Source organism: Vigna unguiculata, chromosome 9, assembly GCF_004118075.2.
Source record: "Vigna unguiculata cultivar IT97K-499-35 chromosome 9, ASM411807v1, whole genome shotgun sequence".
Classification (NCBI taxonomy): Eukaryota; Viridiplantae; Streptophyta; class Magnoliopsida; order Fabales; family Fabaceae; genus Vigna; species Vigna unguiculata.
This window is the reverse complement of record NC_040287.1, coordinates 42,691,794-42,716,566: the sequence shown is the minus strand read 5'-3', so window position 1 is coordinate 42,716,566 and position 24,773 is coordinate 42,691,794. Positions and strand designations below refer to the sequence as shown.

At 33.4% G+C, this 24,773-nt stretch overlaps 5 protein-coding genes across 8 annotated transcripts; 1 reads left to right on the top strand and 4 right to left on the bottom strand.

Moving 5' to 3' along the window:
- Nucleotides 1-15: 15 nt before the first annotated feature.
- On the bottom strand, nucleotides 16-1,667 carry LOC114164302 (peptidyl-prolyl cis-trans isomerase FKBP18, chloroplastic-like). Its single transcript, XM_028048913.1, has 6 exons — nucleotides 1,380-1,667; nucleotides 1,157-1,227; nucleotides 978-1,064; nucleotides 709-858; nucleotides 532-591; nucleotides 16-270 (listed from the first exon to the last, which is right to left on the bottom strand). Exons 1-6 carry the CDS (start codon nucleotides 1,633-1,635, stop codon nucleotides 217-219), a joined length of 678 nt encoding a protein of 225 aa, XP_027904714.1. The 5' UTR covers nucleotides 1,636-1,667; the 3' UTR covers nucleotides 16-216.
- Nucleotides 1,668-1,860: 193 nt separating this feature from the next.
- On the bottom strand, nucleotides 1,861-6,247 carry LOC114163223 (MLO-like protein 9). The gene is made up of 16 exons (XM_028047401.1): nucleotides 6,167-6,247; nucleotides 5,292-5,723; nucleotides 5,140-5,197; nucleotides 4,692-5,050; nucleotides 4,235-4,351; nucleotides 4,083-4,140; nucleotides 3,889-3,977; nucleotides 3,657-3,731; nucleotides 3,481-3,569; nucleotides 3,285-3,334; nucleotides 3,162-3,202; nucleotides 2,899-3,072; nucleotides 2,747-2,782; nucleotides 2,594-2,661; nucleotides 2,383-2,443; nucleotides 1,861-2,295 (listed from the first exon to the last, which is right to left on the bottom strand). Exons 2-16 carry the CDS (start codon nucleotides 5,418-5,420, stop codon nucleotides 2,026-2,028), a joined length of 1,674 nt encoding a protein of 557 aa, XP_027903202.1. The 5' UTR covers nucleotides 5,421-5,723; nucleotides 6,167-6,247; the 3' UTR covers nucleotides 1,861-2,025.
- Nucleotides 6,248-6,296: 49 nt separating this feature from the next.
- On the bottom strand, nucleotides 6,297-12,486 carry LOC114163222 (protein S-acyltransferase 21). 2 transcript variants are annotated; one of them, XM_028047399.1, is made up of 10 exons: nucleotides 12,157-12,486; nucleotides 11,137-11,250; nucleotides 10,893-11,013; nucleotides 10,057-10,265; nucleotides 9,492-9,560; nucleotides 8,964-9,035; nucleotides 8,715-8,843; nucleotides 8,136-8,216; nucleotides 7,867-8,073; nucleotides 6,297-7,478 (listed from the first exon to the last, which is right to left on the bottom strand). In XM_028047399.1, exons 1-10 carry the CDS (start codon nucleotides 12,199-12,201, stop codon nucleotides 6,561-6,563), a joined length of 1,965 nt encoding a protein of 654 aa, XP_027903200.1. In that variant the 5' UTR covers nucleotides 12,202-12,486; the 3' UTR covers nucleotides 6,297-6,560. The 2 variants fall into 2 exon arrangements, with proteins under 2 accessions (XP_027903200.1, XP_027903201.1); XM_028047400.1 differs by having other exon boundaries at nucleotides 10,057-10,244; nucleotides 12,157-12,485.
- A 2,953-nt stretch (nucleotides 12,487-15,439) lies between these two features.
- Nucleotides 15,440-18,916, bottom strand: LOC114164286 (MLO protein homolog 1-like). 3 transcript variants are annotated; one of them, XM_028048893.1, is made up of 14 exons: nucleotides 18,551-18,679; nucleotides 18,391-18,448; nucleotides 18,078-18,301; nucleotides 17,883-17,999; nucleotides 17,744-17,804; nucleotides 17,565-17,650; nucleotides 17,413-17,487; nucleotides 17,232-17,320; nucleotides 17,084-17,133; nucleotides 16,924-16,964; nucleotides 16,625-16,798; nucleotides 16,430-16,465; nucleotides 16,224-16,352; nucleotides 15,440-15,913 (listed from the first exon to the last, which is right to left on the bottom strand). In XM_028048893.1, exons 1-14 carry the CDS (start codon nucleotides 18,677-18,679, stop codon nucleotides 15,545-15,547), a joined length of 1,638 nt encoding a protein of 545 aa, XP_027904694.1. In that variant the 3' UTR covers nucleotides 15,440-15,544. The 3 variants fall into 3 exon arrangements, with proteins under 3 accessions (XP_027904694.1, XP_027904693.1, XP_027904695.1); XM_028048892.1 differs by having other exon boundaries at nucleotides 17,883-18,301; nucleotides 18,551-18,916; XM_028048894.1 differs by having other exon boundaries at nucleotides 17,883-18,239; nucleotides 18,551-18,580.
- Nucleotides 18,917-21,370: 2,454 nt separating this feature from the next.
- Nucleotides 21,371-24,466, top strand: LOC114196252. Its single transcript, XM_028086837.1, has 5 exons — nucleotides 21,371-21,592; nucleotides 22,287-22,419; nucleotides 23,212-23,308; nucleotides 23,635-23,721; nucleotides 23,988-24,466. The coding sequence occupies exons 1-5, from the start codon at nucleotides 21,550-21,552 to the stop codon at nucleotides 24,120-24,122; spliced, it is 495 nt and encodes a 164-aa protein (XP_027942638.1). The 5' UTR covers nucleotides 21,371-21,549; the 3' UTR covers nucleotides 24,123-24,466.
- The last annotated feature ends 307 nt before the right edge of the window (nucleotides 24,467-24,773 follow it).

Below are 24,773 nucleotides of genomic sequence, written 5' to 3'. Positions count from 1 at the left end.
TTGTGTTTGTAAAAATAATTTTTTCTTTATTTTCTCTTTCATATTGCAAAAAAAATATTCTTTCTTCTCTACCTTATTTCCTCTGTTGTCACAATGGGTAAAAGACAATGATAAAAAAGGTTATTGAGAATAAAATAGCCGCAAGCCTCATAAAATACATATTGTGAAGTTAAATATCAACAGCTTCAAAGAATGGAGTGAAGCTCACTCTGATCTTCAGGTAGCTACAACTTGCAGAAGCTCAACATTTAGTTCAAATGTAGCTCCAGGCTGCAACATCATAAACAACTTGTAGGCTAATCATTTTCATTAAACATTGTACTTGGTTGGGTATAAGCTAGAAACTATAAGTGTTTTTGAAGGTTTCTTTTGGTGGATTTTGGGATAGAGAAACTCACACACACACATCTACATAATTTTTCTAAATGTATAAATTAACTTTAATTTATAAAACAACCATTGTCCAGAAAGATATTTGATTCATAAGAGAAGATTAATTAAAGAAGTAAGAAAAGCATGAGGGGGAATTACCGGAATCTCGTTCATTCCCTTTTGTCCATAACCATTTTCAGGAGGAACAATAACAGTTCGCTGCAGCCATTAAAAGTGACAACATAAAAATAAATGACACAAGATAAAGTATATAGAAGTTTTAGATGAATGAATGAGTAGAACAAAAGAGGAAGCATAGAATGATGTTAGAGTTACCTTTCCACCAACTCGCATTCCCTCCACTATTGTATACATGGCAGGTGGGGGTTTGGGTGCTGCTTGAGCAGAGAATAAACCATTTGGATTATCAACAAATTCACGTTTTCTTTCCTTTCCGGGAGGAGCTCCCACCCTGAATTCGTATGGCTTTAAGAGAAGGAAGCACGCACGCATCAGCAGCACCACCAAGTAAAGTACAGTAACGGTGATAAATTTGAGATGACTTTGCAGACAAAATATAGAAAGAGAAAAAAAGGTTAGAAAACCTGAGCAATGATACGATTTCCCGCTAGGAGTTTAGATTCGCGACTGGATACAGCAGTGATCCCGCGATATAAGCAATCAAAGTGGACCTGTCAGCGACAACTAGAAACGAAAAGTAAACAAGAAATAGAAAAGCAAAATGAGAGGTTGATTGAGACATGCAAAAGCTCACAAAGTGTACCTGAACGATTTTTCCTTTTTCAGCTACTGGACCTTTGCCCTCAATCAAATCATAGTATTTCAATCCATCAGCTGAGTTAAACATCACAATTAAACATCACATTTAGGATAAACTGAACTTGTTGTTGGCTGATTAAGTATAACTAACTACAATTAAACTTCGTTTGGCGAAACAGATAGAGATTTGAAAGAAAATTGACGGAAATAGAAAAAGAGGAACTAACGAGTAGTGAGGTATTCCTCTTGGGGAATTGTTTTCTTGTTGCGTCTGGCCTCCGCCGGCGGAGAGAGCAAAAGGAAGGTGAACGGCAACGATGAAATGAGAATCGCCGTGGATCTTCTGGAACCAGAAACTGAGAGTGGCATGGCGATTTTCGTTGGCCTGATTCGCTTTGAATTTGAATGCATTGTACCTCCATAATCAATGCTCCAATTTTTTGAATTAGAAGCGCAAGCGCAAGAAGACGAACTCATTGCCATTACTCTTACTCTCTCTCGCGCCACATGCTATGCTTTTTCTTTAGCCCATTATCCACTCTTCATTTCTCCCGGGAGATAAAATTACCCATTTGCCCTTTTCTATATTTCTGGCGATTAATTTACTGAGTTAATGTGTAGTGTAACATTTTGATTTTAAGCAATAGATTTAGTTGTTAAACAGGGAAGAATTGCGCTAACACACTTAAAATACATATTTTGATATACATATTTTGATACATGGTGTGTGAGAATTTTATAAATCTACAGTATAACGAATACAATTATACAATTATACAATAACTAATTCTATTTAACCTATGTCAAACAAAGCTTTGGCATGATGATGCACTGTAGTGTTTTTAATTACATTGCAGCAGATTTCGACACGTGTCACGGTCCACTTAGAAGGTCTCGTTTATCATAGGATTCGTTATCAACGCTGCTGACGATGGTGGCGGTCTGAGAAGCCATTTCCGTGTCTCTCTGTGGCGGTGGGTGCGGCGAAGAATGTTCCGGCGTATGATCTCCCGGGCTCCCACCCAACGTTCGAGTTTCGTGGCGTCCTTTTGACGTTTTCTTCTTCAGAGCATTCTTATGCCACTGTTTCAGCGCCCTCGATGTTTGGTCATCAAATATTGACTTCTTCATCGTCGACCCCATCTGGAACAAATTCAATCACCACACACAGTTACTTCTCCTTCCACACCCAAAATAACATTTTTCATATCAACTATGTAGTGAATGCACCTGAGTAACCAGTGCGTAGAGTGGAAGTGTCACATAACTGCAAACCACTTGAGCTCCCAGCCTGCACCAAATTTGAGGTTAAATTATTTAGTATGTGTTGTAAATTCAAGATGTTACATAAAGGAATATGTTCGTTATGTTCGTTCTGTTCGTTCTGTTCGTTCTGTTCGTTCTGTTGAGTGATGTAGTGTTAAATGGGACGGAGACTTACCCAAGAGCTACTCTGACGATCATGAGTTTATCATCCTCGTAAAAGCAAGATGCCCAACCAAATTCATACTGCGCCATAAGGAAGTGATTTAAAGTTTGTAGAATCAAACAAATGGTGAGAAGAAGAGAATTGGAATTATGTAGTGTTTATTACCCATGTCCACCAGAAGTATGTCAGCTCAAAAGCATTCTGGAAATGATAAACCAAGCATCAAGTAGTGAGAAATTCTTCGAATATTCAGGATCTCAGAAATTCTTTGAAGATACTAAAAAAGGAAGTGATAAAAAAAAGTGAAGGGTGAGTACCTGAAAGAGGACGTAATGGATGAGATAAAGAACTAACTGAGGCCATGCAAACCAAAAATACTTGTCAGACACTTGCACCAGAGGGATCCCCTGCACTACAGCGTGCCTTTCTTTTATGTCAAGTGCCATTCGAGTAATAATTGCTTGAAGTTTTGTTCCAACAGCCAGAATCACCTTCAAGTTAATCAATCATTAGTCTCATTGTTTTTCATCTAAACTGAAACGAACACAATTGACAGTGAAGATAAGATATGTCTGCTAACCAATAGAGGAAGAAAAGACACCCAAAAAGAAGCATGCCATCCTGAAAAGTAGTGAGCAATTTCTTTCAGTAAGAATTTCAGTGCAAAACAGGGAAGCTATTGATAATTAGGTGAGAGACAAACCATGGACATTCACGAGCAAGAATAACACCACTGATCCCCAAAGAATCGGACTGCCAAAAGAACATGTGTAACCATTAGAAGAAACCAAAGATTAAGGGATTCAGGAATAAAGTATCCTCCTAACATCATATGACTCCACGAGGCTAAATTACTGTAACACAAAAAACCAAAGTCATGGCGAACTTGTCAAAATTACCTGATTCCTACAACTACCTTAAAGTCATCTTCTAATGACCTCTTGATATATTTTTGAAAATCGAACTTACTTCCTGGTGCTAAATGGACCTGCAAAGTGAAGGGGGGCATTATCAGTTAATAAAAAAGACAACATTGCAGGCGTAATAGTGATGTTGCACAGTGAAAATTACTAACAGAAACAAATCCATGTCTCATGGTCAAGTAGTCAGCCCTACGAACAGATCTGAAAAATTGTCGAAAGAAGCATACCTGAAAATTGATCAACAACATATATTTGCAAGTGAATTAAAGCAGGACATGAAACGACTAATAAATCGTGATGTTAATATCACATATTTTTGGTGATTCCTTCTATAAACTAGCAATCTAGTATATGAAAAAAGAGTTGGCAGTGATAATTGCTTACAAAATAGAAGGAAACTGGTGTTTTAGTCCAGAAACTGCTGTGATCCCTCACAAATGATGTCTCGTGAGTAAGTCTGAATCTTCTAGGATCTGAACAGATATTACACATCCAATTCAGAATGTTCAAATTATGAAGAATTAGTACTAATGAAACTTGAAGCCGCAATAAGTTATTAACGATTCATTGCTTTGTACCATTCAAGGCATTTTCATCCACGATATGGTCCTCCTCCCATGCCTTCCACCCACGAATCTGTCAGAAGAAAAAAAAGGCTTTACCATACATACAATGAAAAACTGATTCCTCCATTAGTTTACCTATTGTTGATTCCTGAATCAATACCAACCTTTGCTCTTCCAAGGGTCATTGTTATGGCACTGTATATCACATGGAAGACAGCCAAGAAAAATATAAAAATGTGTAACTGATGCAACCCGCTCACTGATATAAGAGGCATGTACCCCTACACAACCAACATTCAGTAGCATGAGCTTTTCACAAACTTGAGAGATCTGCCCCAAATGGGACAATTGCAACAACGACTCTTATGTGGAGCAATCAGAAGCTTCACTACAAGTGAAAGTATCAAAAATGCTATTCTAATACCATCACTATACAATGCCCGTACTTAACTCAAAAATGGGGTTTAAAGCATTTTAGGCGCATAGAGTTTTGTTTAAACTTATTCAGGGTTTCAACTTCAAGATTAAACATGCAACTAAAGTTATCTCTTACAAGTAATTTTATCTATCAAAAGAAAGATTGTCTTATCCTTTATTAAAAGAAATTGAAGAGTTGAGTACCGGTTTACAACTCATGCCTCCACCACCACCTGATAGAACTCTACGATCGTATGAAAAAAGTCTGCGACGATGGCCACCTCCTTCGGCCGCCTCACCGCCTCCTTCAGCTTCACCGCCCCCCTCATCTGTCTTAGGTTCAATTCCATGTTCGGTTGCACTACCCCCAAGTTCAGTTGCAGCGCCAGCTCCGTGATCGGTTGCGGCACCCGCTCCGTGTTCAGCTGCTGCACCCCCTCCACGTTGTTCAGGGGGAAGACATGGTAGCATTGTGTGTGCATACTTTTGGGGAATACACACTTTGGAAATGTAGTTTTGACCAAACGTTAAAAGTAAAGAAATAAATCCCAAAACCATAAGCTCTGCATGCCAACAAACAAACAAGAATTCATTACTGATGAGGACGAACAGAAAAACAGAGGAGAACTTTCCTATTAATGAGGTTGCTCACCGGCTTTAATCTTTTCAAGAGCTTCTAGCAACGCATGTTTCTTTTTTTCTTCAAACACCTGAAACCAATAAAAAGGATATTTGTTATCGTTATCACCCATCATGATAGAGGAATCGTGAACAAAAAAATATGCATTGTTGTTATGGTAGTACCGCTGCGAATTTGTGTATGATTTTTTCCAACATTATAGAAATGATGACGATGATTGCACAAACCGCAGCGACAGCCCATGTAGGCGTGAGATCTAGCTCCCTGTTGTCACCGCCTCCTCCTCCCGCCATACGTATTCAATTACTGAATTGTTGGGAAGAAAAAGTTCGCGACGGTGATGATTGATAATGCGTTTGTGGTGTGCAGAGTTAAAATTCAATGATGAGAGGGGTTGTTGAAGATGAAATTGGGAAGAAGAAGGTCATCGTGTTCTTGGAAGTGTTTTGGTACGTTGTTGCGCATGCATGCAACATTCTAACAACTATCCCAAATGTATGGAGAGGAACAACTCAGGATTACACCCATATGTTGCCATCCAATTTTATTCTTCTTCTAACTTCCTCCCCCGCCTCTAGTTTTTTAATAATATATACCTACAAATTGCGATCAATCAAAACTTTCACACAAAACAGAAAAAACAAAATTGGTGGATAATGTCTGTGTTCTACGTGAAATTACATACTCCCCCACCAAAATATAATTAACATTGCTTAATTTAAATTTGAATAGTTGAAAATGAAAATAATAATATTTCTACTTATTATTATTAGTAGTAAACTTTTAATTTAACATGACCCAAAAACTTAAATACCTCTATTAAAATGTTTGGAAAGATTTTACTGTTAATGAAGTAATGTGGAACAATATTAATTATAACATATATTAACAAAGAGGGGAGACGATTACAGTACTTAGAAAACCATTGCTCATGCCAAATGTTCTTGTGTCCATGACAAAAAAAAAAAAAAAGAGTGCACTGTCACCTTTTACCTAAATAAAACAGAAAATCTAGAGTAACTCAATTTAAGTAGTTTACCGCTATCTTTACATCGATTTCCTCTTCGCTTTATTGACCAACGTAACTACTTTCTGAGAAAAAAAATGGTTAATAATCAACATAAATTGTTTCATAAAACAAAAACCAGTAAAAAGACAAAACGTGCTGATTTGAGAAATAAAATGTTCTTCATATCCACGTTCGAATTAATACTTGAAATGCAATGAAGGTGAACAAATATATTTGTACAGAAAAGGGTGGTGATCCATTAGTCTGTACAGATGGAAAGACGAATGCTCAGTCATACCTGGGAAACAAGTCAAATGACGGACAACTAAAAGCGCAAGATAACATGTTTGGAGAATTTCTTTAAAATTAAAAAAAGATCAGAAATAGTTGCCGTAACAAATTAATGGTCAAGAAGTGAGGCAATCTAGGGGAACTTATTTTGCTGGGAATAACCAGGAACAAACACAGGAAGCTGGCCACCTCTATGTGATCTACCTTGCTGAAAATCCCTTAATGTAGAATCTCTATCAGGAATACCAGCTACTGAACTGCTAAGTCTTGTTCCCGTATTTGGCTGTTCATTCACAACGGGACTGCCAAAAAATATGGATCGACCAGTGTACAATAACTCTGTTCCAGGAATCTGGGAACTGCCAGGACCTCTTGATGAAGATGAAGATGACACAAAGCGTCCGGCAGCTTGGTCCCAAAACACTGACGATCTTCTATTATCTGAAACAGCTAAGCTGTTGCTTCTCATTGGGACGCGTGCCACATTTTCTTGAACTGGATTCGTGTTCCCCTCACTTTCTTTGGCTGATGACGGAGACTGATTTCCTGATGGTTGTTGATACATGGGGTTGAAATGGTCTCTGTTCAAACTCGGCTTCTGCATTGGTGAAGGAGTAAGGTTTGAGACTTGTGGACTGCTGAAGTTGCTCATACTGTGATGACATGATGCATCCATATCATCCTTGCTTGCTTGGCTAGGAGCGTATGAGCTCTTGGAAGGAGATAACCTTGATGTCCCCGCTGTGTCATATTTGTTCTGAAATCCTTGATTGCTAATTGGGCTGCTTCTTCCACTCACATTGCTGCTGGATAAATGATCGACATCATATCCATGAGGTCGAGAACTAATTGGACGTAGCACAGACGATGATGCTCTAGCTTTAGCAGCTGCCTTAGTTGCCTCATTAGAATCCAATTTCGCAAGTTTCCATGCACTGATCCGAACAGGGCGCTGGTTCAACTTTTTCCCTTTGTCAGGTAGTTGTTGTACTGCATCTGGATCAACAGTGGATGGTAGCCGTCCAGGCTCCAAATGTGGTATAATTTCATCCTGCTTATCCAAGATCAGAGTTAATCGACGTAAAACAAGAACTTAATTTATTTCAGAAACTAGGAATAAGCATAGTAGCTGTTGTGACAGTTTTTATTTGGCATGCTTTAAACAATGCACCACTCGTGTCTTCAACTGTTCAACTCTAGCAGTTTTTTATTTCTAACCTCGGAAATGCATAATTACTAAAAAATATAGAACATGCTGTTCCGAAGTATAAGGGCTTCCTCTATTAAAGTGTTATGTCATACTGTGTCTTGCAAATGTCAACTCTCCTCTCCTATCTATCACCATAATTGTCTGTATTTAATGTTGATAAATGAGTGATACATCTTTCAAAGAAATTGCTGGTCATATGGTTCAGGCAATTAGACAGAGATGGCAGTACCGGGTGATCCATAAAGATCCTTGGAGGTGTGCACCAGGCCCCTTTGTACTGCAAACTCATTCCAACGGAGCTTCTTCCACTCATTGCAGTGACGGCTGAACTAGTGGGAGATGATGGTAGACTCTGTTGTTCACCTCCATCAACAGAAGGACCAGGTGGTTCACTTAGAGTTCTCATGGCAACAACATACTCGTAAGTTGTGATACCCTGTGAAAGAAAATGTCAACTTCGAATATACACATCAATAGAAGGAAAGTTCGTGAATATACCTTCCGTATCAGGATCATATGGAAAAAGAATAATTCTCCCAAAGGCACAGTTGCAAGGAATGAAACTGCCGTGCATATGGCCTGTTAAAGGTTGGAAAATTATGTAAAACAGCAATTCAAAGTTTATTGAAGTTAAAATAACGACGAAGAAAATCTTGGTTAAACATCATCATTTGGGAACAATCAACCGCTCAATTAGTTAATGTTGTTCAAAGACCAATCCGGAATACTAAACAACAGAAGAACTGATTATTTAAAATAAAGATTTTCAGAGATTCAGTTGAATGTTTTATATCAAAAAACACATTATATACAATAGAGAAGTCAAAATGCATAATTTGACATTTATGCCAAATAAGGGCTCACATCAGTTGACAGAACCCAGGGTTTTAAATTACACGAGACATGCGTCAATAGAAATTGCACATGAAAAACTATATTGAATGCCCGTACAAGGCTCATTATGCACCATTACTGCAAATAGAACTCATTAGAAATACAAAAGTAGCAGGTCAGGTAAAGTTTATTTCAGTCTATCCTATATAAAAACAGAGAATTAAAAAGAGAGAGCAAAGGTACCACTATGGTAGCAAATGGGACCCTGGAGAATCCAGCTCCAAGTTTTTCAGCTATCTGGTGCTCTGTACCTTTCTTATCAACAAAGCATCTGACAAGCACTGCAATCCCAACTCCACATTCAACAATAAGCTGTGACATGCGTGAGCATTAAGTAAGAAAAACAAGTTCTAATCTGGAAGGTTTCTTCTATATAAAACAGACAAAAGGGGATAGAACAAGATTCAAGAAGAGCATATTTATGCAACTTACCCAAACAAGGCTCACTGCCATAAGACACACAAACGTGATGTAATTCTTCTTTCCAACACAATTGTTCAACCACTGAATAAAACAAAGGAAGTAGATGATAATGAATATTTGAAGAACCTAATGGTTAAAAGAAGGAAAATGAGCAAGACAAGTTTACGGCTGCTCACATCTCAAGTCCCAAACATAACAAAGCTATAGTAAACTTCTAGATAATTCGATTGTCAAAATCCAGTCTGTATTGCAGCTTCCAAGTATTACAGGCAAAATAACATTTAAGAAAACAACTGTCATTGGAGACGATCAAACAAGTAATCACTCTCAATGGAGTGAAGAGGGGACAAATCATTTCTGAAAGGAACACTAATAAGTGTGTGCAAAAGTGAGAATTTAAAAGATTGACCTGATTACTTTTATCAACATTATTTTATTGTTATGACAGAAGACCTATACCTCAGACAAGACACTACAAAATTGAGTATTTAAAATAGCCAATAACCGACTTAAGGTGGGATTAAAAGCACAGATTACCCGACAATGATGATCAAATCCATCAACACATTTGTCACAACTTCGACAATGCTTACTGAACTTCCGCACCTGCAAAATTTAACTAAAAAGACGTAAGTATATGGTGGTTTGTCAATATTATGGTGAGACATGTAAAGGAGAGAACTCTACACCTAGACATTTTAAAATATAAAAACGAGAAACAAAGTGAAGTCAAGATGCTATTTTATAATTATTCACGAAAACAAAAAATATTAAAACAAAATATTTTCTCAAATCAAAGAGACACTGATTTACTGTTGATTGAAAAGGGCTTTGGTTGTTTTTTGAATAAATATGAAGCATCAGGAAAGTGACACACACACACACATATATATAACAGAAGATTTTCCTGTTTTGTCTATAACCATGGCAGTTTTGGGAAATAAAATTTGGATTCATCCGCTTAGATTTCCATTGCATTCTAGAAAACCATGTTAGAATTTTCTTTCTCTATTTTCCCTGCAATACTCGGTTTTCTCCATTTGACTTTATTTGAAGCAGTATGGAAAAACATAATAATATTTTTCAAAAAGCTTGCGTCAACCTCAGCATTGCACAAAGTGCAGAACAAAGCATCCTCTTCTCCAGATTGCTGCTGTGGAATGCTATCTTCATTACTGCGGCAGTCTTCTCTAACAAGAAAACCACAAAAGAAACACCCAACTTTCGAGCACCAATTTGAATTATGCCGATCAGACATTCCTTCACCCTTTAGTCCTATCTTGCTGGGTTCTGCAATAGGAGATGCAAATCCTAAATAAACAATCAAGTTACAGTGAAATTGCTATTAAAGGGATAGTAAATCATCAATGGCTGACAACATATCCCAATATATTCCCAATAAGTATTGCTGTCAAATCAATTAAGATAATAAATTCATGACAATCTGTCTGCATATGCCATATAGGAGGTAACAAACGAAGTGTTTGCATATTCATAATTTCAAAGAACAAGTAAAAATCTAAATGAACGGTTCTACCAAACCTACAAAAACGCTTAAATAAATCTGTTTCAACTGATATAGGATATGTGTGCAGACATTAAGATGTAACACACCATAGTCCAAAAATGTCACTGCTGCATAATTAAATTCGGAGCAGTTCTTTCAATTTGGTGGTCCGCCTCTGCTTTATAAAACCAGAAATATACTAAATTTATGACAACCCGTTATGATGAATCATGATTTCAATCTTGTTGAAAAAATGATACAACAACACAGATAGGATGAATTGCATGGGTTGAACTACACAAAAGAGAATATATTTATAACGAGAATAAATACAATATATAATCTACCCCATTCCTATACATTATTTCTAACAAATCTGATCACAAGAATAAACCAAAAATCAATAAATGCCTTAGCATTGAAAGTCCAACCTGCCAACTCTTCATCATGTTTTGATCTATTCTTCGACGACTTGTCACAGTCAACCGTTACACCCTGATCAGCAGGATCAATGGCAGTGCATCGAACATAAAGAAAGAACACAGAGAGAGCCTGCATTCAAAACTTAAATACAAGTTAATGAAGGAATATTGAACACCCTATTTTAGAATGAATCTCCCATATGGTAGACACAAGAGTGGGGGGAGAGCGGAGAAGATTCAGAGTATTGCTTACCAGTAAAGAGTAAACACCAATAGCCACATATTCATAGATGTCCTTTCCAAGAAAAGGGGCAAAGAATGCATAATATGCAATAGACAGTAAGAAAAATACTGTTATAGCCACGACCTGTTCATAAATCAAAAAGCAGTGAGAAAAGGCTCAGTGAGAATATAGAAACCTTCAATTCTAGAAAACAAGAAACTAGAACAACAGTTGGCATTTTTCAGCATTGTCAAAGAATTTAGGCAAAAATATGTTTCTAGTCCTTCAAAATACTTCCTTCAAAAATAATATGTTTTAGTCCCTGGAGTGTTAGTCCCTCATCAGGGATGTGTTGCTCTTAAATAATAAATACAAAAAAATTATTAAATTTTTGGAAGACAAAAACCCAAACATTTTTTAGATGTGTTACGGTTAAAGTGGAGACAAAAAAACTATTTTACCAAAGAAATTATCAGACACTAAAGAATATGCCGAAGGATCGTGGTCTAATATTAGTAGTAGTGTTGTTCCATCTACAAGTTGACTCATAAATTTATCTTTCTGCAGATGACGATAATATGATAACACAAGATTCGTAACAAGAAATGATGAAGTAAAAAAACGCTAAAGTAATTGACGTGGCTTCCACACTGAAAAAAAAAAATCTTAGGTAAACGGATATTCGAGTGCGAAAACAGAATCCCCCAGAAAGTGAGAGGTAAAAGGAGTGGACACGACATATACGACAAAATGCATGAGATTCCGCATAAAACTAGAACACGAATTAACGGCGGAAAACAAAATAAACCATAGAGAAAAAGATGCGGTAGAGTGGGTAAAACAGGAAAGAGTCAAAGAAGAAAGAGGTAAACGAGAAAGTGGGAAAAGGTAGAAGACGATGGAAAATTGGAGGAAAGTTTGAAGAAAAGGCCTATCAGAAACTGAGGAAAAAACAAAACAAACAGAAAACAAAGTAGCACAGGAATGAGAAGACAATTGCGTTGCGGCATTGAAAATACAGTGTGGTGTGGAGTGAGAGTGAGAATGTACCTGGAAAGTGTGAAAAGGAAGCTCCCATCCATGACGCCTAGCCATGACCGAGTGAGAAGTCTCTCTAACGAACTACGAAATCAGAAGCATTTGCACAGAAAAGAAGCATCTGCCACACCCTTCACACTTGTTCTCTAATCACGCAAAGTGGAAACCGATTTGGAATGACAGAAGAAGAAGAAGTTGTATGAAAATTCTTAGGCTAGGGTTTGGCAAGTCAAATTCAAGAAGAAGAGAAGAAGAGAGAGAAAGAGAGTTAGAGAGAGAAAGAGAGTTAGAGAGAGAAAGAGAAAAAGGTAAGAGGTTGTTGGGTGATGTGAGAGTGCCAAGAGACAAGCCAGAATAAAGTCACTCACTCTCCCACTATTGTATTGCATTATTATATTATATTATTATATTAAAATAAATAAATAAATTAGGGAAATATCGCTTTTATTTTATTTATTTATATTTATATATTATATATTATACACTCACCGTTGCTACTCTGAAAACTGGACCCCATTCTATTAATTTCACTGTTTCGCTCCAACTCCTTTTTAAATATTTAAATTTGTGTCTTTCATTAAAAGAGAAAATGATAACTCATAGTATTTGTTAATAGCAATTCAAACAACTAAGGATATTTTGATAAAAGAGTAAATGTAGAAAATTTGATAGAAAATGAAATTTCAAAATTTAAAATTCAAAAATATGGTATGATTTAAACATGAATAATATTATTTTTTATGATTAATATTAACATTTTAAATAAAATCTCTCAGTTATATTTTTTAATCTTCAAAACTCAAACTCTGGTAACTGAATTAATATAATATCTCTGTGTCCATTTGTTGAAGGAAAAAATATTCAAATAATAGTAATTGTACATTAAAAAAGTTAGTAGGTGCTGCATAATCACCTGTATGCATTAATTATCAATAAAAAAATTAGGTTTCTTATCTTTTAATGTGACAGTTATAATTATAATAATTAAATGTATAACATGTAGGTGTATTTTTTTTTATATTATTTACTAATATTGCATTTCCTTGTAATTAAATTTCAGTATCTTTTGAGATGAAGATCCTATTTAATAATTAAAAAGTTATGAAGAAATAATATATCAAAAATGTAAATTCCAACAAAAATAAGGGTAAAAGTGACATTTCATTCCAACTTTGCCTGCTTTGATTATTTTTTTTTCACATACATGTGATGAAATTTCCATGTAAACCCACAAAATTTGTTCTGTTTAAATTAAGTTTAGCCTTCGATTATAAAATTGATTTATTATGTTCATGTTAACAATGACACAGGTTAAATAATGTGAAAAATTATTTTATAATTTTTATTAAATATTTATTAGCCTCGCATATTTAGATTTTAAAATATTTCGAAAAATTATCATAGTACGTACAATGATTTTTATGTCAACAAATATTTCAATAACATTAATTTTAAGATAAAAAATCAAATTAATACAAAAAAAAAAGGAGTCCACTTATATATTTAAAGACAGAAATATATTCTTAAAGGGCTAACAAAAATATCTTATTAGTTTTAGAGATTAAAAGACCAAATTTAAATTTAATAGTCAAAAAAAATCAATTTTATCATTTTCCTATAGAATAATAGACTTATGTTATGTGGTCATAAATTATTGATGTTGGGTGTCAAATATTTACATGTGAAATGATAGTTCATCAATCAATTCTCATAAAATAAAGTTTGACTTCCACAAAATCCCTATTCAGAGGCCACTGCTACGTTTCCACCTAATACTGTGTTTTTGTCTGATACATTTGTTGTTCTATGGAAACACATGATGTTTTTTGAGTTAATAATAACTATTATATTTTATATTTATGATATGATAATTTTTTTTTAAAAGTGAAGAAGAAATTTTACACAGTAATGATGATTCTGATTTAACACAATGCAACAGCAAACATTTTTTTATATTTTATATATAACTATAAAAAAATACTCACAGAATATATTTTTTACTTTATTTAGTGAAATACTTTGTTGACTGTCTTTCTATAATTACTTTATTAATTTGCGAGAAACAGTGGTTTATTTATTTTGTTGTTGAATAATTAATTATTTATGTGCCGTCTTCACATAAAACATGACAATGATTTGGAATCTTCCAACTAATGATTTTTTTTTGTGTGGAAGCGATTCCTTGGGAAGTTAGTGTGATATGAAAGCGACAAAAGCAATAGCGTGAGAGAGTTAGCAAAGTCTAATAACATCTGGTATAAGAAAAAGAAAAAAGAAAGTAAAAAAAAATGTAAAGCACTGATTTGACTTACCAACCACAATTGGATTATTGAATGTTTTTTATGAGAAATAGGTCATAGGAAACCTACTTTCACTCTCTTTGGCAGGGAAAACAAAATTCTAAAATTATTTGGTACATGACGAGAAAAATTAAAAAAAATTAAAAAGAAATTAGTTGAAAATGATATTTTAATTTATTATTTTTTATCTATTTTTAATGTATTAATTTAATTATGATTAGATTTTTTATTTTTCTTTCTTTTCATATCTGAAGAGTTGCAAAAATGTATAACGTCGACAGAAAAAAATATATTTAAGAGTATTTCTTATGTTTTACAAAAATTATACAAATATCCCTTAAATTTGAAAGATATTATACACGTACTCCTGTTCTTTTAACACAATTTACAATAACGCCTATTTTATTTTGCAAAACTAACCCACAATATTTCAAATATGGACCACAAATAGTTTTGAAAAAATATTATCAAATAAAACATCTAAGTTATAAAAATCGCCATCATGCACATAAAACAAATCATTTTAAAGAAGATTTCACTTAAAAAATAACTATTGAAAAAGTTAATAGGGTTTGCAGGAAAAATAGATGGTGTAACTCAAACCTTAAAAATTAGAGGGTTCTAAAAGGAAGAGAGTGGGATATTGTTCTTTAAAACATTTTTTTTTCTCAAAAATATTTTTTCTTTTTCATTAAAATATAATTTAAATAATAAAGATTTTAACATAATTTTTGTACAGTCAATTCTAACCAAACACTCGTATATCTTTTTTAAATTATTTTTACATGTCTAGTATTCTTTAAATATTAATTTCTCTATTTATATTTTTTACATTACTATATAAACAAAAAAAAAATGGTGTTGCAAAACAGAAACTTCTGTTAAATGTAAACTCAATATGTTTGGGTAGTGATTACATTAGTTGTATTATGTAGCTTGAGTTATAACTATTATCATTTGAATCTGAATCTCTCAATTGAAAGCTACAACAGTATCTGAATATTAATCATGTTCATTATCTTAAACACAGCTTCTTTAGTTGCTATTACTCGTTAATTCTGCAGATACAATCACACAAGTCCTTTCAAAATTGTTCATTGTTAATTAAAGCTGACAAAGGAAAAATCGACATTGTGAGGTTCTCCATTTCTTGGAGCTTGTCGTGTCTGTGTTATTTCATTCAGTTGGTGTGATGACAGTTCTGTGTCAGACAAGTCAGTTTCAGATTGGTATGATCGTGGAGAATAGAGAACACTATCTGTGTCTGTTTGGTTAGGCTTGTACTTGTGAAGTAAATGTATTGGTGATGTTCCTTGGCTTGGTGTTGCTTCACCACTCATTGTTCCTGAAGGAACATCTACCCCTGCTTTTCTCATCAACTTTCTCTTGTCTTTTGCCACCTTTTGCCATTTCTTTAGTGCCTTTGCAGTTTGCTCTTCAAAAATTGCTTTTTTCATGTGAGATCCCATCTACAAGTCAAAACACACCATTAAGATTGACTTTTAAGACTAAATTCAATCTCACAAAACTGATTTGTAAGGTGAAGTTTGCACCCTATTACACCTCCCTCACGCCTACATTTCGTGCGTGGGACTAGAAATGAATGGATGGTCCGTTAGCGGTCCAATATCGGATAAAACAAAATGTCTAAGAAAGCTTGCAGAGATAGACTCTATTTATATATTATGAATTGGTTTTATTTATAGTGTACGTGTAACTTCAGCAATATAATTAATGCTTAATCCGTAATTTTGTAGCAATTAGTTTGAAACTGTTCACCTGTGTTACTAGGGAGTAGAGAGGAAATGTAATGTAACTGCACACGATTTGCAAGGCTATCCCAAGGAAAACCCTTGTCAGTATCAGCGGCAAGTTTTCATGGAAGCAAGATGTGATCTTGAATTCATACTGCAATTTTGAAAACATCATTAAAAACAACGAAGTACTCTGAGTTTGGAAACACCATGGTTATGCATGCTACTTACCCACGACCACAGGAAAAAGGCTATTTGGAATGCATTCTGCAGAACAGAACAACAGATAAATAACACACGTCACAAGAGAAATTGTTTGTTTCATAGTCATGGACTGTCATAAAAATTGAAAATCTCTGTTATATGACATAATGTCAGTAATTTTTCTGGTAAATTTATGTTATATACAGACACACAAGTATTGACCTCGAATAAGGTAAAGTGGATTAAGAAGGTAATCCACTGGGGCCGATTAAACCAAAAATACTTGTTGTTAGGCTCTACAATAGGGACCCCTCTGACAATTGTGGTCCGATCTTGAATTTCTTGGGCCATTTCCATGATTATAAGTTCAAGCTTGGTTCCCACTAATAGAAGTATCTGTCAAAAGCAATGAAGTTCAAGGGATGTTAGTTAGCATCATTAATTTTCTTTCGAGGTTGATAATAACAATAATAATGACGATAATTATTACAAACTTTTCAATAACAAGTTTCCTTAATTACCACTAGCGGCGCTAATGATAGCCAGGTGAGAGTGTACCATTCTGCAGCAATAAACAAAACAAAACAAAACAAAGTCAAGAACTTCAATAACAACACGGTTTTGAGCATTGCGTGTGTGAGTTGGAGACTTAAAAGAGAGGACCGAGAAGAGAAAACTTACTGTAAACGTTCACCAGCATAAAGACGATAGCGAAAGCCCATAACGGAATACTGCAAAACAAGAACTGATATGGTAAGAAAAAACCAAAATTGTGTCGTGAGATTATTAATGCGTTGCAGATTTTTGAGGTTTGATGATTGATTGATACCTTATACCCACAACCACTTTAAAGTCGTCCTCCATCGATCTTTTAATGTATTTTTGAAAGTCAAATTTGCTATTGGGAGCAAAATGTGCCTGCGTTTGTCAAAGTTTTTCTCACCAACTCAATTAATTCAAAACAGTAACATCATTTATTTAAGGTACACAAGTAAAACTTTGGCACCCACGTTAATAAATCCATGCCGCATGGTCATGTAATCCACCTTAGTGACAGACGCAAAGAATTGCCTGAAGAATGCTACCTACAACAACAAATTACAAAATATCTTTTGGGTACTATTTTTCTTCATGCGGAACCATAACAGTGAATGAAACTCACAATCCATCGAATTCCTGGCATCCTAGACCAACCAGAGTGACGCCTAACAAACGATGTTTGATGCGCAAACCTGAACCTCGAAGGATCTGCCATCAAACCTCATTTTATTTGTGCGGTTCAATTAGTTTTAAAGTTCGATTCTTAACGTAATATACTGACAGAATCATAGTTTAAGTTACCATTTGTAAATTGATACTCGAGAGAGGATGTTTCAGCTTCCCAAGCTTTCCATTTCTTCATCTATAATAGAGCAATGCCATTTTCGTTATCCCTTTCTTTTTTGGAAACAAATTAGGTAGAATGGACCCAGAAACTTACTTTTGCTCGGGCTAGTACCATGGTCATTACGCTGTAGAATATGTGAAAAACAGCGAGGACGAAGATAAATATGTGCAACTGGTGCACCCCGGATTGAGAAATCAACGACACTTTACCCTGATTTCTCACAATAAAGATAGTTAATAATAATGAGTGAAAAAAAGGAGTACCATAAAAGGTGATGATGTTCCTCACTTTCTGTGAGCAATAGTCACCACCAGAAGACGCAGTTGCTAAAACTCGACGCTCCTCAAAGTAAAGTAACTTCCTTCCGCCATTTGAATCATCTGGGTTCTTTGACGCTTCAACCTTCTTGCATGGAAGCATGATATCACCAGCTGATGCAGGGATGCATATCTTTGCAATGTATTGTGTACCAAAAGTAAGTAACAGGGATATAAATCCTAATAACATTAATTCTGCAAACAAACAAAAATCAACAAATGTATATATATGTGTGTATCTGTAGCATCAAAATTTGAATTCACATCGGTCTGATTCTCTTCACCTGCTTTTATTTTCTCCAAGGCTTCACTCATGGCTTTCTTATGTCGTTTCTTAAACCACTGTGATGTGAATTAACGCATAACTTGGTCACAACACAATCCAATCCAATTTCTCAGTAGCAGTTTATAGTATATAAAAAGTAAAAAAAAAAAAAAATGAACCTTTTCAAGTAAATGGATTCCATGTTCGATTAACACAGAGAGAATGACGAAGACTGAGCAAACAGCAGCCACTGCCCATGTGGGTGTTTCCTGCAACGTTCTTTCTCCGCCAGAAGCTCCACCGGCCATTCTCTCTGACAACAAAAATTTTCTGGGACAAGCTTAGTTTACAACATAAAATTAATATTAATAATCATTAATTAAGTTAAGCAGAGTGTATTTATTGGTATAATTGAAGTTGTGGAGAACGATGTTTTGTCATGTGCTTCAATGGTTTATCCGCCCAGAACGTAACGGTATTACTGTTGCAGGAACTACGCAGTTTCCTCGTAGAAGACAGAACATGATTAATTAACTAATAAACATAATATATAATAATAACGTTAAAGCCGGCCCTGGAAGATTATGCGTGGAGTTTTATTCTCGATCGATTCTTAGTGATGAACAATTCTTGATCGCATTAAGTGAAGACGAGTGGGATCTTAGGACACACTGATCAAATAATAAAACATGTTAGTGTAATTAAAATAATGTGTTCGTAGTTTTCATAAATAAAAATTAAATCAGTTAAACGAGCTAATTTCTTGATTAAATTTAACTAATATTAACAGTTTAAATTTGGTTAAAGTCATATATTACAAATTTGTATGCCTTTTTTGGCTGGGACAATTTATTATAAGGATGAATTTGAGTTGATATATGAGAATTACACGTGTTTATTAAAGATTATGATGGACAGAGTGAGAAAATCATGTGTTGAAGGGAAAGAATATGAGAAATGTTGTGAAGTTGTGAAGAATGTTGGTGAATTACATTTTTACACTTAGTAGTATATAATGAATGCATCCGAATAATGGTAGTTAAGAAAGTAATTTTGCGAACCTAGATTTTCTAGAAGAATAAAATCTCAATCGTTCAAGATACATCCTTGATTGTGATTAGAGAGATTAACTTGACCATGGTCAATGGATCCATAGTAGCATCTTAAAAAATTCCTTTTTATTAGATCATCGAATGAGTAGGTGAAAAATAACCTATCATCTTTAAGTCTCTTTAAAATGGGTTAGGATAAAGGTTAAAGTGAATTTAATTTCAATTAACTCATAATAGCAATACCTTTAATCTAGACCAAGATAAAAATGGGTTAGTTAATTAAAGATCGAAAAGGGGTTAAATTAGTTTAAAGGCGAAACAAGAAAAATTAAGTTAAGAATAAAAACAAATTAATTTAGTTCAAAATTCTAGATAAATCAACCATCGAGATATACTTACTATAAACTTTCAACACGAACCGAAGGTTAATTCAAACCAACTTAGGATAAAGATTGATACAAAAGTCAAAAATCAACAAAATCTTTATGTTAATCTATTATAATATAGAAATAATCAAAAATATATATATATATATATATATATATAATTATAATTATAATTGATCGTGTCCTAATCAAAATTATTTGTTTTATAATCATAATTAATTATAAATCTCACATTGTTTATTATATACTAGCATATATATATATATATATATATATATATATATATATATATATATATTCATTTTTTTATTATAGTAAAAGGTAATAAAATTTGTAATTATATTTTTTTATTATAATTATAAAATTAAATATGAATATTTTTTATAATGTAATTAAAAATAATTTTTAATTATTTTGTAAATAATTTTTAATTAAAAGATCATTAAATTTAAAAAGAAATGATAAAATTGGAAAAAATATTTAGTTACATTTTTAATTGGAAAAAATAACTTGATACATTTTATATTTAGTTTAATAAAAAATTATATTTTTAATATAACAATTCTAATTTTGTTAATTTTATTTAATTTTACTAATAATTAATATAATTAAATATAAGTTTGATTTTTTGTAATTGAAAAATGTGTTTATTAAAAACAGAAGTAACATTAATATGCAAAGATTTCGAATTTACAAAAAGTGAAAAACATTTGTTAAAATTAATTATATATTGATGTTGATTTATTATGTTTAACAAATTATTATTAAAATAAAAATATATATTTAATTATCTCAGTTATTAATAAAATTTAAATTTTTAGATTAAGACAGCGACTATTTTTTTATTATATTTAAAATAAAATATGTCAATATTTATTTTATTAAATAAAAATTTACGTTAAAAGTATTATGCATTTGACATTATTTTGATTATTATGATTTTGTTTTTTTTCTAGGTTAAACAGTTGACTTTCAAAGTAATTTTTTTATTGATTTTTTATAATTATTACGTCAATTAATAAATTATATTGAAAAAAGTAATTTCCTTTTACTTTTTTTGAGTTGAAATTTTTATATTTTAAAAGTATACCTAAAGGTAATTTGGATAATATATTAAAAAATAAATTATAAACCTTCGTTAATTTAACCAAATTAGAAACATTTTCTATTCAAACAGCAATACTTTACTTTTTATTTAATTCCTCTTCCATTATTTTCAAACTAATCATTCACTTTCTACGTCAAATTACACAACACATTAATCTAAATGTCAAAACCAAACATAGAAAAGTATTAAAATAAAATTAAAAAAGTATTATCTGAAATGGACATTTTTTTTTATGCCAACAGTGTTGTAAATGTGTAAAAAAGAAAATATATATAAATTCCATTTAAAACATGTTTCAATTTCAGTTTAAAAAACATGCTGTCAACTAATTTTAAACGTATTTTTTCATAAAAACAATTAGAAAAAAACAGTGAAATATTTTTATTATGAGCGGATATTTAGAGGAAAAGAAAAAAAGAAAAGAAAAATTAGAGAGAGATGGTTATATCCGGAAGCAGTTGTCTGAAGCGAACACGAGGCAGTGATTTGAGATATATACATAAGAGAGAAGAAGAGAAGAGAAGAGAAGAGAAAAAGAAAAGAAAGAAACAAGTGTTACTTACTTACTTACCTTACATCGAAGCTTTGATATTATCGAAACTTCTTCGTGATCACACTCACTCACCAATTCCATGGCTGCTGCTGTTCCCACCTCCTTCGTTCTAACCAAATCTGGTATCTTTCTTTCTCTTTCTCTCCGATCCTTCCTTTTTCCTTTTCAAGATTATTCATTTTTCGCTTTATCTCTCTTTAATCACTTCCAAGATTTCAAATTTTTACCTGTTCATAGCAAAATCGAGCCATAAATAACCCAAAAAGCGTTTCCCCTTATTTCTTTGCACATTCGCCTACTTAATCCAGGGTTTTACAATTCTGCTACTCCCTTTCGATCTCACTACAATCACAACCGCAAATTTCTTTAAATTTGTATGCTTTTTTTTTCCAAGGCTCATTAGGGTATCACAGTCTCACTGATTTATCACGAGCTTTTCTTGGGGTCTGTGTTCTGAAACGACTTGGATTTCACCATGCCGCAAATTGTCTGTTACCTGTTAAGATAATCTATTCGGTTCTTGTTTTTCTTGCTTCTTGTTTGTCGGGGAAGGGGGGGAGATGCGTGATATTTAAGATTTGCTTTGTGGATTTGTTTCATGCAATGTTGGCATATTTCTGTACGACATTAGTGGTGCTTTCTATATTTTTGCTTCCTCCATTTATTATTCTTTTAACCCGAAAGAACATGTCTCGCTTGCTAGCTTCTATACTGTGGAACTAGACTCGTTTACGTTTGTTTGTGTGTGTGTGTTTTTTTTTCCTAATCGAGCATTTTGTTTTAAAACTCCTCTACTGTTGCAAAAACTTTTACCAGCATCGTCCATAAACAAGGTGGACCACTCTCTGGTCAAGATTAAACCATACAACTCATGTCTGAATCTAAATCGTCAAGGGAGAATGCAAACGTCTTTAGCAAGAAGGCCCCCAACAATCCAAGCTACATATAGGTATTTCTTTTGTTCTTGTGACTTTGTTATGACTGCTTAACCAATAAATGTAATAGATTTCTTGATTTTAATATAATATTTATAAGATTTCTATTCAATCCATTTCATCTGTAGATAATAACAATGTGTAAACTAATTAAATATTAGGTGAAATATAATGGTATAAATGAAAAAGAAAAAGATCAATTAACGCCATGTTGAACTTTGAAAGTGGTAGTTTTGTAAAATCAAAATTTGTAAGAAAAGCGCCTAAAAAGGAACAGAGGGAGTAGTTGTTATGCAAACAATACATGATAGTGTTGATTAGATAAAGTTGTGAACAGAAACATGGTTAAGAACCTTTTTTGGGAACTTTTGTTTGGTCACAATTGGACTCAAATAAATGAATGTTTGATCAAGAGTATTATTTTAAATATTAATTTAACTTAAATGTACTAACAATTTAAAAGGAGTTTTATACTTCGTCCAATTATAACCGTGTAAATATAGACTTGATAACTACTTTAAAAGCTGTATCTAGAATGATTTCTGATTGGTCCACAGTGTAAAATTCTTGACAAAGCATGAAAATCAAACCCTTTAAACATTTATAATCATTGTTATTATCTGATATATGCCTTCACATCACTGCCACAAATAATAATCACAAGTTCATGACTCTAAGAGGAAAACATAGCTAAAAGAGGAAGAAACAGAACACCATAAATATTCTTGAATGAGAAAAAGAGTTGACTGTGGAAGTTGTTTGAATATTTGTTATTAACCTGACCTCTGCTTCCTGTGGAACTGCAGTGATGGTGGAAGGCCCAGCAGTGCTGGTATATTTGTTGGTGGGTTTGTCTTGGGAGGATTAATAGTTGGCACTCTTGGTTGCGTATATGCACCTCAGGTAGTATTTGTTGCTGAAATATACTTTTTCAGGTGCTAGATATTGGTGTTTAACGGGATACATTCAGATGTTTTTCTTGCTCATAAACTCCTCAATTATGTTATGTGACTACATACTGAAATTAAATTGGTTAACTGCTTTTATTTATCCGGTCAACAATGTATGCAGGATAAATATAAGTAGTTGGATATGCACATGTTTTAAAATTTAAAGATACCAGGACCTGCATTGTAAATTTTTCTTCAAAATTTATATGATGGAGATCGGTATTCTTTTTGTTGCTTGAGTATTATTATTATTATTATTATTATTTTATTATTCCACAGATCAGCAAGGCCATAGCTGGAGCTGACAGGAAGGAGTTGATGAGAAAATTGCCAAAGTTTATATATGATGAGGAAAAGGCTTTAGAGGTGAGCAGTTGCTTGCTCTTGATACCATCCATCATGTTTATCTTATAAAGGACACTTGCCAATATTGCTGTAGGCTTGTGCTTGGAGGCCATAACTGTCGTTTGATTAGTTTCATAGTTCTTATCAATTTTACTTTGGCGTTCTACTGTTCAATTATGTCCTAATACTATGTGGGGAATTGCATCTGTAGTTACTGCAACATGTTGATTCTAAGAGAGGGTATTATCAGTTCAATGACTAGCAAAATTTGCTTGTTTGATTTGCAGAAAACCAGGAAAGTTCTGGCTGAGAAGATTGAACAACTGAATGCTGCCATAGATGATGTTTCTGCACAGCTACGTTCAGAGGAGGCCACAAATGGAGTAGCTATTAATTCTGATGAAATTGAAGCTGCCACATGAGACTGCTGTGATCTCATAGTATACAATGTGCCATTGCTCTGTTCACTAAAAAATCTTTTATTGGTACAAAATGTATTTTGATTTTATTGTAATATCTTTCTCTTTCTTCTTAATAATAAACTCACTGGTTTTCTGCTAATGACTGCCGCTACTGTGGGAAAGTACGCTTTTATGGCTGATTTCTTGTGTTCTATCAGCCATTTATTTATATTGAAAAGTTTCCATGATGGGCATGGAACTGGAGCAACGCTGGTCGTTTTGTGGTCGGATCTTTTAATAATCCAGGTTTGATGATTGTTCTAGATAGTGAACACAATACTAGGATCTTGTCACATTTGCTGTCACCATGAATTCGATAATGTTGATCTATAGGTTTATGCTGTTAGTCGTACTTAGACAATAACATTTAAACAAGCATTATCCTGAAATAAAAATTGATATAATTCTATACTGCATCAAAATTAAATTGACTTTTTCATGCTAATAAAACGGTACCTGTTATCTTTTACTTCACAAATTCTTGTTACTCATGAATTAAGGTAATGCTGCTGAAAATTATGGGTGATTTACTGAAAATACTAATTAAGGCTTTGTTTCGTGTTTGCTTCAGTCTTCTTACCAAGGAGTAAAATAAAATACATACAGTATAAA